This window comes from Dama dama, chromosome 20, assembly GCF_033118175.1.
Source record: "Dama dama isolate Ldn47 chromosome 20, ASM3311817v1, whole genome shotgun sequence".
NCBI lineage: Eukaryota > Metazoa > Chordata > Mammalia > Artiodactyla > Cervidae > Dama > Dama dama.
The window spans coordinates 56,253,525-56,265,977 of record NC_083700.1 but is presented as its reverse complement, the minus strand read 5'-3'; the positions used below and the strand labels follow the sequence as shown (position 1 = coordinate 56,265,977).

The following is a 12,453-nucleotide window of genomic DNA, read 5'->3' as shown; positions in this document are numbered from 1 at the left end:
TAAAGACAAATATCATATGATATCACTTATAGGTGGTATCTAAAAAACTAGTACAAATGAACTTATTTACAAAACAAAAATCGAGTAACATATGTAGAAAACAAACTTGCCTGGTTATGGTTACCAGGGGCAAAAAGAGTAGGGGAGGGATAAACTGGGAGATTGGGATTGATATATAAACTCTACTATGTGTGTGTGTGTGTGTGTGTGTGTGTGTGTGTGTGTAGACCTACTGTATAGCACAGGGAACTCTCTACTCAATATTCTGTAATGATCTATATGGAAAAAGAAACTAAAAAAGAATGCATATACGTACTTGTATAACTGATTTACTTTGCTGTATACCTGAAGTAACACATTGTGAATTAACTATACTCCAATAAAAATTTTTAAAATAAAATAAAATTAGATTATAAAAGTAAACAAAATTCCATTTTAGGAGGATATCGTTTCTTTGCCAATAAAGACATAAATGGCCTTACTAATGCTTTCAGTAGAATTTCATCTAGAAGTGGAAGCATCACTCAGCAGGCTATTCAGGTCGGTATTTTTTAAAAATTCTTTGCCTTTTCACACTTGTAACAGATTTTTATTATCCTAAATAGTAATTTCTTTCTCTAATAAATAACTTATCTGCCTGAAAACATTTTGGGTGTCCAGAAAACATCCTTATTGAATTTGCTTTATGTAATATTTACAGACACTTTTTCTTTTGATTCTTCTATTTTTGTCAATATAAATGCTTTTTATTTGCAAAATTCTTCAAAATAATTTAGCTATTTTAATTGAAATCTTAAAAGTACATTTAGAATTACTCTGAACTGACTAAACTTTGAAATGTTATAACTGGAATAACAAATCAGTTTCATGTGATTGTTGTTTATATTTGTGTAACAGTTGGAAAGCAAAGCCTTGAAAATTACAGGAAGGAAAAGAGTAAATGGCACAGTGCCCATAGACAGTACAATTGGAAATGACACTTTCTTTGTTGTCACATGGACAATACAAAAGCCAGAAATTGTTCTCCAAGATCCAAAAGGAAAGAAATATAAAACCTCGGATTTCAAAGAAGATAAGTTAAATATTCGGTCTGCTCGTCTGCGAATACCCGGTATTGCAGAGGTAAAAATATTTTTTATTTTCTCCATGCTTTATCAACCAATTTTAAGGAAGAAAATGAAAATAACATCTCACATGGGAGTAGGAAAATATTACAAAAACTCTCAAGTAGTTTTTTTTTTTTTTAATTTTTAGACAGGTACTTGGACTTACAGCCTTCTAAATAATCATGCCAGCTCTCAAACGCTAACAGTGACAGTGACCACTCGAGCAAGAAGTCCTACTACACCCCCAGTAATTGCAACAGCTCACATGAGTCAAAATACAGCACATTACCCTAGCCCAGTGATTGTTTATGCACAAGTCAGTCAAGGGTTTTTGCCTGTACTGGGAATCAGAGTAATAGCCATCATAGAAACTGAAGATGGACATCAAGTAACATTGGAGCTCTGGGACAATGGTGCAGGTAATAACAATCTGCATCAACTGCCACTGAACTTAAAATCCTACTACAGTCACATGCCTCAGAAGTCATTATTTCCTATATATGCTAATGAAACATATTTTAAGTGAATTAAATTTAATTTTAATGTTTTTAAAGCTTTTTAACTTTTTACTTAGTTACCTTGTCTAGGTATTGACACGAGTACATTTATCTTCTTTGAATTTATAAGTAATTTTATTTTTTCCATGTAAAATTTAAAAAAATAATTTTTATTTTTTCCTAGAGCACAATAATTTTTTATTTTTGTTAGTGTCAGTGTTTTGCATATCTTTTTCCAGTATAGTTATATTTTCCTTTTTTGTTAGGATTCTCTTATGAAATAATAATAGCTAATATTAACTGAATGCTTACTATGAATTAGACTTTTTCAAAGTCAAAGTTTGGCAAGCTGTCAACCCAGGCTTCGAATTCAAGTAGTCTGATTCGAGGGTTCATATATTTTAAAAAATTGTCCTATACTATCTCACAAAAGAACTTCCATCACTAGGGCTCATGAATAGCTGATATTGTCATATTTTACTTTGTTGTGTGTCTAATATAACATTTCAATATTAAGGTGCTGATACTGTCAAGAATGATGGCATCTACTCAAGATATTTTACAGATTACTATGGAAATGGTAGATACAGTTTAAAAGTACATGCGTGGGCAAGAAACAACATGGCTAGGCTAAACTTAAGACAACAACAGAACAAAGCTCTGTATGTTGCAGGCTATGTTGAAAATGGTAAGTGGCATTAAAATAGAAATGTGTCATTTATTTAGGTAAATTAATGTGGCGAGCATTCAAAATAAAAGGTACCGTGGAAAACCTAACTATATAGTTATATAATCATCTCTTTGTTTCAAAACCATATTTATGATAATGGAACTAGCATAGAACTATACTTACAACATGCTTTGTTTACATCTCCCTGAGTTCATTTCATTTATAGTGAAAAAAATTTACTTGTGGCAAGCACTTTGCTAGATGTGGAGCTACAAAAATAAGTAAGGCACCATCTTTGTCCTTGGAGAATTTAGAACCAAGAAGTAAGACAGATAAGTTAAATGATAGGACTAACACTTCATAATGTCTCCCCATCAATTTTAAAATGACACCAATAAAACAAGCTTTTTTTTTTTTTTTTTTTTTTCACTAAAAGCTGCTACTTTTTCAATGGCTGCTATCAATCAACATTAACTATCTACAGCTGCAAATGAGATTACAAGATAAGAAAAGATATCACAATGTGAAATGTTACAAAATTGCTTTTTTTGGTAGGTAAAATTATACTGAATCCACCGAGACCTGAAGTCAAAGATGACCTGGCAAAAGTTAAAATAGAAGACTTTAGCAGACTAACCTCTGGAGGGTCATTTACTGTATCAGGAGCTCCTCCTCCTCCTGGCAATCACCCTTCTGTGCTCCCACCCAGTAAAATTACAGATCTTGAGGCTAAGTTCAAAGAAGATTATATTCAACTTTCATGGACAGCCCCTGGCAATGTCCTAGATAAAGGAAAAGGTAAGTTTGATACTACATTTTAAAATATTACATACATTGGCTTTCATTTGCTAAAAATTTTCTAATACCCTACTTATAAATAACATGCATAGATGGTCTACTATGGGTCATCTATTTATGTATGTGAAAACTTAAGCCTGAAGAGATAATGAACTGCCCCAAATTACTTCTATATTTAATAAATTAGTAGTTAAACTCACTCTCATCAGATCGTGTTGTGCCAAACTGCCTCTCAAAATATGAACCATCTTAGAAATTACTTTAAGAAGACTGATTTAACAGCTTTCTGTTGCATTCCTTTCTCCCTAACAGGGGAAATTTTTTCTACGTATAACTTCACTTGAACAATTTCATTCATTCATTGACCTTTTTTTAAATTTTCAAATGTTGTTAGGTTCGTAAGAAATAATCCCTATTGTCAACAGTTAGTTAGGTGGAAAAGACACTTTCTGCAAATAGATAATTTTACAGAATATGATGAGATACGCCATTGGATAGCCACTTCTAGTTGAGAGTTAATATCACAAGGTATAACTTAAAGGGCTTTTCAGGAAAGACTATTACTGACCTAAGTCTTGAAGAATGAGAGAAGTTAGCAAAGTTAAGTGAAGATGTCCCAGAGAGAGAGAGGATAATAGGCAGAGATTTAGCTATGAAGTTTGAATTAAAGTTCAAGGCCAAATTATCTTATTCATTCAAGTTCAGTTCAGTCCCTCAGTCGTGTCTGACTCTTTGTGACCCCATAAACTGCACACCAGGCCTCCCTGTCCATCACCAACTCCCAGAGCTTATTCAAACTCATGTCCATAGAGTTGGTGATGCCATCCAACCATCTCCCCTTCTCCTCCCACCTTCAATCTTTCCCAGCATCAGGATCTTTTCCAATGAGTCAGTTCTTCACATCAGGTGGCCAAAGTATTGGAGTTTCAGCTTCAGCATCAGTCCTTCCAATGAATGCTCAGGACTGATTTCCTTTAGGATTGACTGGTTTGATCTCCTTGCAGTCAAAGGCACTCTCAAGAGTCTTCTCCAACACCACAGTTCAAAAGCATCAATTTTCCAGTGCTCAGCTTTCTTTATAATCCAACTCTCACACCCATACATGACTACTGTAACTTTCTCATAATAAATTGCCCACATTCTTAAAAACTTAAATCACTTTTAGCTTTGCTTTAAATTTAACTGAATTAAATAAGTGTTTATTGAATGCCTATCATATTCCAGTGTTGTGCTAGACTAGCAGATTCTCATAGGGTAAAGCCAATCTTGTTATTTTCCCTTTAAGGTGGTAAAATGAAAGCAAAATGCATATCAACAGACAATATCTCAGAGGTTGTTAGTGTTGAAAAGTCACTTTAAATGCTCTTTCCCTTGTGTTATAATACATCCCTTACTATAGGCTCTCTCAAAAGAAACAATGCTTCTTAATCTTTCATTTCCTATGTAGCTATATATCTCTTTATCATTATTATACAACAAAAAAAAATCATTGTAAGGTCAAAAGAAACATAAAATACCTATGAAGAGCTCTTTGTACTTCAATACTAAGACTCTTATCATGACAGCTTCTGAAATACACTTGACTATTAAAAATATAGTGAAAATAAAAAATACTGCCACTTAGAAATCCATAAATGAAATTATCTGACTAAATGTTTAATTCTAAAATTGAACTCAATTAAGACCATGTCTTTAGATCAAGACTGGATTCATAATAAATGTCCCTTATGCTGATTATAGAAACTAAAAGATGGAAGAAATTATTTCATACATACATTGAGGAAGAAAGAATTGCACTGTGTTTAACCTCAAATACCTAAAACAGGTGGGATCTGATCTCCCTCTCTCCTGGTAACAAATAGGAAGATGTAGTTCTATCAGATTTTACCCCTAGGCATTACAAAAGGAGGTAGTAACAGTATCAAAAAATAAATAATTATCTATATAATTTTAAATGAAAAACTTAAGTTTGAAAGTGAAAGTGAAGTCACTTAGTTGTGTCCGACTCTTTGTGACCCCATGGACTGTAGCCTACCAGCCTCCTCCATCCGTGGGATTTTCCAGGCAAGAGTATTGGAGTGGGTTTCCATTTTCTTCTCCAGAGGATCTTCCTGACCAGGGATCAAAACCGGGTCTCCCACACTGTAGGGAGAAGCTTTACCATCTGAGCCACCAGGGATCTTTGATAAACTTAAGTTTACTGAGACCCCATTTCCATCCCAGTCATATATGCAAATCAAACTAGATGACCTAGAAATACTAAAACATGTAGATGTAATTTTAATATTTTATGATCCACTAATTTAGTCATTTTGGGCATCAACTGAGTAACTGTTTTTGGCCAAAAAGTAGTATTTTTATTAAAGTACAATTGACCTACAATACTATGTTAGTTCTTGGTATATAATATAGTGATTTGATATATCTATGCAATACAAAATGATCACCACTTTAAGTTTAGTAACCATCTGTTACCATACAAAGTTACTATAGTATTATTGACTATACTCTCCATTCCATACATTTCATCCCCATGATTCATTTATTTTGTAACTGGAAGTTTGTACCTTTTAATCTACCTCGACTATTTCACTCATTTCCCCTACTCACCTCCCATTTAGCAAATGCTTATTTGTTCTCTGTATCTATGAGTCTATTTCTATTTTGTTACATTTGTTCATTTGTTTTGTTTTTTAGATTCCACATATAAGTGAAATCATATGGTATTCATCTTAGCTATCTGACTTAATTCACTTAGCAATACACTCTAGGTCCATTCACGTCACAAAACACAAGATTTCATTCTTTTTATGACTGAGTAATATTCCGTTACAGGTTTGTTTGTACACACACCACATCTTCTTTATCCATTCACCTATCAGTGGATACTTAGGTTGTTCTATATCTTGGCTATTGTAAATAATACCGCAATGAACATAGTAGTGCATATATCTTTTTGAATTAGTGTTTTTGTTTTCTTCAGAAAAATATTCAGAAGCAGAATTGCTGAATTATATGGTTGCTCTATTTTTTATTTTAATAACATCCATACTATTTTCCATAGTGGCTGCACCAATTTACATTCCCACCAACAGGATGAGAGGGTTCCCTTTTTCTCCACATTCTCGCCACACTTGTTATTTGTTGTCTTTTTAATAATGTATATTCTGACAGGTGTGAGGTAGTTTTAATCTGCATCTCCCTAATGATTGCTAAGACTGAACACCTTTTCATGTCTGTTGGGGCCTAGAAGTAATTAAGGATGTCAAATACATGCCAAACACAGTACCAGGTACTCTAGTTCATACAAAAGGAGTATAAAACATATTTTTGTCCTAAAGAATAATACATTCAAATTGGAAAGATAAACTGAGCCTCTATAAGATTGGAAAACTAAATTCCATGCAATAAAAGTTCAGGGAAGAGAGTTACCAAGAGATAAAATACATGACCAAGACTTCATTAAGAAACTGGACCTCCTGTTGGGTGGGCCTTGAAGAATAAGTACAATTTGCATAGATAGGGAGAGGGAGGCACATTCCAGGGGTTCATGTCGGGGAGAAAAGGAATCAAATAATATGATCAAAGTCAAGAAAGCAAAATATCACAATGAAATATTTAAATTAAAATAAGGGATGGATGGATAGTTAGATGGATAGATCTGCAGAAATTAAATGCAGAGAGGATGTGAAGAGTAATGGAGTAGATAAGTTTCATAGGACTTATTTATTAAAAGACCTGAATGTTAAGGCATAGGGCCTGAATTTAAAAGAAAACAATAAATTTAAGCTACTCACCACATACTTAAAACACATTCAAAATTTCATGAAAAAATAGTCTTCACTGAAAAAAAAAGATATTTTATGTTTTATTGTTCATGGCATTTCATAATGTTAAAATGTATTTATCTATTGCTCCTGTAGATTTCTAAAAGCATTTTGAATGAAGCATTTGTCAGCATCTTTCTTTCCTTTCTTGATAAAATAACAATAATAATAGCTAATATTTCAAACATTTATTAAGTTCCAGACATTGTGCTAAACACTTTTCATATATTATTATACATTATATTATATAATGTTCATATATAAAATTCCATAAATATTTGTTGAATTGAATGACTGATTCTCTTTTTTACAGATAAGAAAACTAAGGTAAGAAAGACTAATTAATTTTTTCTTTGTTACAGCTAGAAAGTAGAACTAAGGTGCAAATCAAAGTCTGCCTAGCTCCTAAACATGTTTAATTTTTAGTACAGATTCTAAATTCTCTGCCCTCCTTTGCTCTTTGTCTTTATCCCTGGCTCCCACCCTACTTATCTGCTTTCTTACTCATACATCCTAGTACTCCCTTTCTCAGCTTAATGAAAAATAATACAGACAGAGGGTATTGAATGTTACTGAATGTCATTACTATACTCAAACATTATTGTGTTCCTTGTTCTAAATCAAAAGTAGACTCAGTTCTTCATATTTCTATTTTTAAATCTAGATTCCATTTTTAGTAATATACAATTCTGAATTAAATTCTTTGTGATTAGATAACTAGATAAGAACTGTTTATATGTGTATTCTTAAAGAAGATGGAATAACCAGACAAAAAAAAACAGTGTGCATTCCTGATGGACCCCTAAATATAAACTGATGTGATAGCAATAAGGCATGTTAGTGATCCTAACATACATGAAATATCTATTTATTTTCTAGCTAACAGCTACATTATAAGAATAAGTAAGAGTTTCATGGATCTCCAAGAAGATTTTGACAATGCGACTTTAGTGAATACTTCTAATCTAATACCTAAGGAGGCCGGCTCAAAAGAAAATTTTGAATTTAAGCCAGAACATTTTAGAATAGAAAATGGCACCAAATTCTATATTGCAGTCCAAGCCATCAATGAAGCCAATCTCATCTCAGAGGTTTCTTACATTGTACAAGCAATCAAATTTATTCCTCTACCAGAAGACAGTGTCCATGCTCTGGGTACCAAGATTTCTGAAATCACTCTGGCAATTTTTGGATTACCAATGATTTTCTCTATATTTTAAACTAGGAATTGTGTCAGTGCTGATAACCAATGTTATACATAGTTGGTACACATTTATTTAGGATTTAATTTGCTATTTTCTTGTTGTTCAGTTGCTAAATTGCGTCCAACTCTTTGCGACCCCAGGACTACAGCATGCCAGGTTTCCCTGTCCATCACCAACTCCCAGAGCTTGCTCAAATTCATGTTCATTTGAGTCAGTGATGCATCTAACTGTTTCATCCTCTGCTGTCCTCTTCTCCTCTTACCTTCAATCTTTCCCAGCATTAGGATCTTTTCCAGTGAGTCGGCTCTTGGCATCAGGTGGCCAAAATATTAGAGTTTTCAGCAACAGTTCTTCAAATGAATATCCAGGGTTGATTTTCTTTAGGATTGACTGGTTTGATCTTGCAGTCCAAGGGACACTCTAGAGTCTTCTCCAGCACCACAGTTCAAAAGAATCTGTTCTTTGGTACTCAGCCTTCTTTATAGTCCAATGTTCGCATCTATGCATGACTACTGGAAAAACCGTAGCTTTGACTAGATGGATCTTTGTTGCCAAAGTGATGTCTCTGCTTTTTAACACACTGTCTAGGTTTGTCATAGCTTTCTTTCCAAGGAGAAAAGGTCTGTTAATTTCATGACTGCAGTCACAATAGGCAATGATTTTGGAATCCAAGAAAGAAAATCTGCCACTGTTTCCACTTTGCCCCCATCTATTTGTCACAAAGTGATGGAACCAGATGCCATGATCTTAATTTTTTGAATGTTGAGTTTCAAGCCAGTTTCAAGCTCCCTTGCCTTCTTCACCTGCATCAAGAGGATCTTGAGTTCCTCTTCATTTTCTGCCACCAGAGTGGTATCATCTACATATCTGAGGTTGTTGATATTTCTCCCCAAATCTTGATTCCAGCTTATGTCATACAGCCTGGCATTTCACATGATGTAGTCTGCAAAGAAGTTAAATAAGCAGAGTGTCAGTATACAGCCTTGTCTTACTACTTTTCCAATTTTGAAACAGTCAGTTGTTCCATGTTCAGTTCCAACTGTTGCTTCTTGACCAACATACAGGTTTCTCAGCACACAGGTAACGTGCTCTGGAATTCCCATCTCTTTAAGAATATGCCATAGTTTGTTGTGATCCACACAGTCAAAGCCTTTAGGATAGTCAATGAAGCAAAAATAGATACTTTTCTGGAATTCCCTTGCTTTCTCTATGATCCAGCAATGTTGGCAATCTGATCTCTTGTTCCTCTGCCTTTTCTAAATCTAGCTTGAACATCTGGAAGTTCACAGTTCACACCCTGCTGAAGCCTAGCTTGAAGGATTTTGAGCATAATCTTCTAGCATATAAAATGAGTGCAATTGTACAGTAGTTTGAACATTCTTTGGCATTGCCCTTCTTTGGGGTTGGAATGAAAACTGATCTTGTTCAGTTCTGTGACCACTGCTGATTTTCCAAATTTGCTGGCATACTGAGTGCAGCACTTTAACAGCATCATCTGTTAGGATTTTAAATAGCTCAGCTGGAATTGCGTCACCTCCACTATCTGAGTTTGTAGTAATACTTGCTAAGAACCACTTGACTTCACACTCCAAAATGTCTGGCTCTAGGTGAGTGACCATACTCTCATGGTCATCCAGGTCATTCAGATCTTTTTTGAATGGTTCTTCTGTGTATTCTTGTCACCTCTTCTTAATCTCTTCTGCCTCTGTTAGGTCCTTACTGTTTGTGTCCATTATTGTGCCCATCCTTACATGAAATGTTACCTTGGTATTCTCCAAATTTCTTGAAGAGATCTCTAGTCTTTCCCATTCTTTAGTTTTTCTCTATTTCTTTGCATTGTTCATTGAAGAAGGACTTCTTAAATCTCCTCGCTGTTCTCTTGAACTCTGCATTCAGCTGGGTATATCTTTCCCTTTCTCCTTTGTCTTTTGCTTCTGTTCTTTCCTCAGCTATTTTTAAGGCCTCCTCAGACAACCACTTTGCCTTCCTCCATATCTTTTTCTTGGGGATGATTTTGGTCACTGCCTCCTGTACAATGTTACAATGAACCTCCCTCCTTAATTTTTCAGGTACTCTGTCTATCAGATGTAATCACTTGAATCTATTCATCACCTCCACTGTATAAGGGATTTGATTTAGGTCATACATGAATGGCATAGTGGTTTTCCCTTTCTTCAATTTAAGCCTGAATTTTACAATAAGGAGCTCATGATCTGAGCCACAGTCAGCTCCAGATCTTGCTTTTGCTGACTGTGTAGAGCTTCTCCATCTTCAGCTGCAAAGACTATAACCAATCTGATTTTGATATGGACCATCTAGTGATGTCCATGTATACAGTCATCTCTTGTGTTGTTGGAAGAGGGTGTGTGTGCTACATGTTGCTATGTGTTGCTATGCCCAGTGTGTTCTTTTGACAAAGCTCTATTAGCCTTTGCCCAGCTTCACTTTGTACTCAAGGACAAACTTGCCTACTCCTCCAGGTATTTCTTGACTTCCTACTTTTGCATTACAATTCCTAATGATGAAAAGGACATCTCTTTGGTGTTAGTTCTAGAAGGTGTTGTAGGTCTTCACAGAACTAATCAACTTCAGCTTCTTCTGCCTCAGTGGCTGGGGCACAGACTTGGATTATTATGACGTTGAATGGTCTGCCCTGGAACCGAATTGAAATCATTCTATTATTTTTGAGATTGCATCCAAGTACTGCATTTCAGACTCTTTTGTTGACTATGAGGTCTACTCCATTTCTTCTAAGGGATTCTTTCTCATAGTAGTAGATATAACAGTCATCTGAATTAAATTCTCCCATTTCCGTCCATTTTAGTTCACTGATTCCTAATATGTCAATGATCACTCTTACCATCTCCTGTTTGACTACATGCAACTTACCTTGATTCATGGATCTGATATTTCAGGTTCCTATGCAATACTGTTCTTCACAGCATCAGACTTTTTTTTCATTACCAGACACCTCCACAGCTGAATATTGTTTCTGCTTGACAGCTACTTCATTCTTTCTGCAGCCATTCATAATTGTACTGTGTTCTTCCCCAGTAGCATATGCTCTTCCAACCCTGATAGCTCAGTTGGCAAAGAATCCGCCTGCAATGCAGGAGACCCAGTTCAATTCCCGGTTGGGAAGATCCTCTGAAGAAGGAATTGGCTACTCACTCCAGTATCCTTGGGCTTACCTTGTGGCTCAGCAGGCTAAGAATCCGCCTGCAATGCAGGAGACCTGGGTTTGATCCCTGGGTTGGGAAGATCCCTTGGAGAAGGGAAAGGCTACCCACTCCAGTATTCTGGCCTGGAGAATTCCATGGACTCTATAGTCCACAGGGTTGCAAAGAGTCGGACATGACTGAGTGACTTTCCCTCACTCTCTCACTCACTCCAACCTAGGGGGCTCCTCTTCGGTGTTATATCCTTTTCATACTGCTCATGGGGTTCTCACAGCAAGAATACTCGAGTGGTTTGCCATCCCTTCCTTTAGAGCACCACATTTTGTCAGAATTCTTCACTATAACCCATCCATCTTGGGTGGCTCTGCACAGCATGGCTCATAGCTTCGTTGAGTTATACAAGCCCCTTCACCCCAACAAGGCAATGATCCATAAAGGGGCATTTGCTATATTCATGGTGTATTATATAACTCTTTAAAATGTACAAGTGAATGTACGAAAGTCATAAATTTCCTAAGTACTTCAGTTTATTAGTTCTAATTATACTCTGAATTTAAGGCAAAATGATTATACCATTCCTTATATTTTAAAAATCCATTTATTAACTCATCATAAAATAAAATGCTTATTTCTACTTGCTGGCTTGTTTTTTTTTTTGTTTGTTTTGTTTTGTTTTTGACCATGGCATATGGCTTGCAGGACCTTAGTTCCCCAACAGGAACTGAAGCCAGGCCATGCCAGTGAAAGTGTCAAATCCTAACAATTAGGCCACTAGGGAACTCCCTAGTTATTGGAGAAACTTTTTAAGAAACATTTTCAAAGTGTGCTACAAATTCATTCAGTATATTAACAAAATCAAAGTTTATTTAAGCCATTTGAAAAATAGTTATGAAACCACAACAGAAATAATTTTATGGTAGAATTATTTACATTTCATTCTTATTATAAATGAATACTTCATATTAATACAAACTGTAATCAAAAAAGACTATAAGATAATTTTTCAATGAAATATGGTCCAAGCAGTAAAGAGGTCAAATTTGTTTTTTATCATTGATTAAAAGTAATCAATCAAAGCCTTGACTCTAGGCATAAAATGACTATTAGATAACAAGAATAATTTTCTTTTGTATGAATTGTGGAATGTCACTAAAGACCCATTTATATTCTG

The 12,453-nt window shown here is 35.0% G+C and overlaps 1 protein-coding gene across 3 annotated transcripts in view; it reads left to right on the top strand.

Moving 5' to 3' along the window:
- The window catches only part of LOC133041100 (calcium-activated chloride channel regulator 1-like), a 28,781-nt gene extending 16,865 nt beyond the window's left edge, over window positions 1-11,916 (top strand). For all 3 annotated transcript variants that reach the window (XM_061121476.1, XM_061121478.1, XM_061121477.1), the window contains 6 exons: window positions 440-540; window positions 898-1,122; window positions 1,255-1,525; window positions 2,121-2,291; window positions 2,829-3,071; window positions 7,778-11,916. In XM_061121476.1, coding sequence (XP_060977459.1) covers window positions 440-540; window positions 898-1,122; window positions 1,255-1,525; window positions 2,121-2,291; window positions 2,829-3,071; window positions 7,778-8,118 — 1,352 coding nt within the window. In that variant the 3' untranslated portion in view covers window positions 8,119-11,916. The remainder of the gene's footprint in view (window positions 1-439; window positions 541-897; window positions 1,123-1,254; window positions 1,526-2,120; window positions 2,292-2,828; window positions 3,072-7,777) is intronic.
- The last annotated feature ends 537 nt before the right edge of the window (window positions 11,917-12,453 follow it).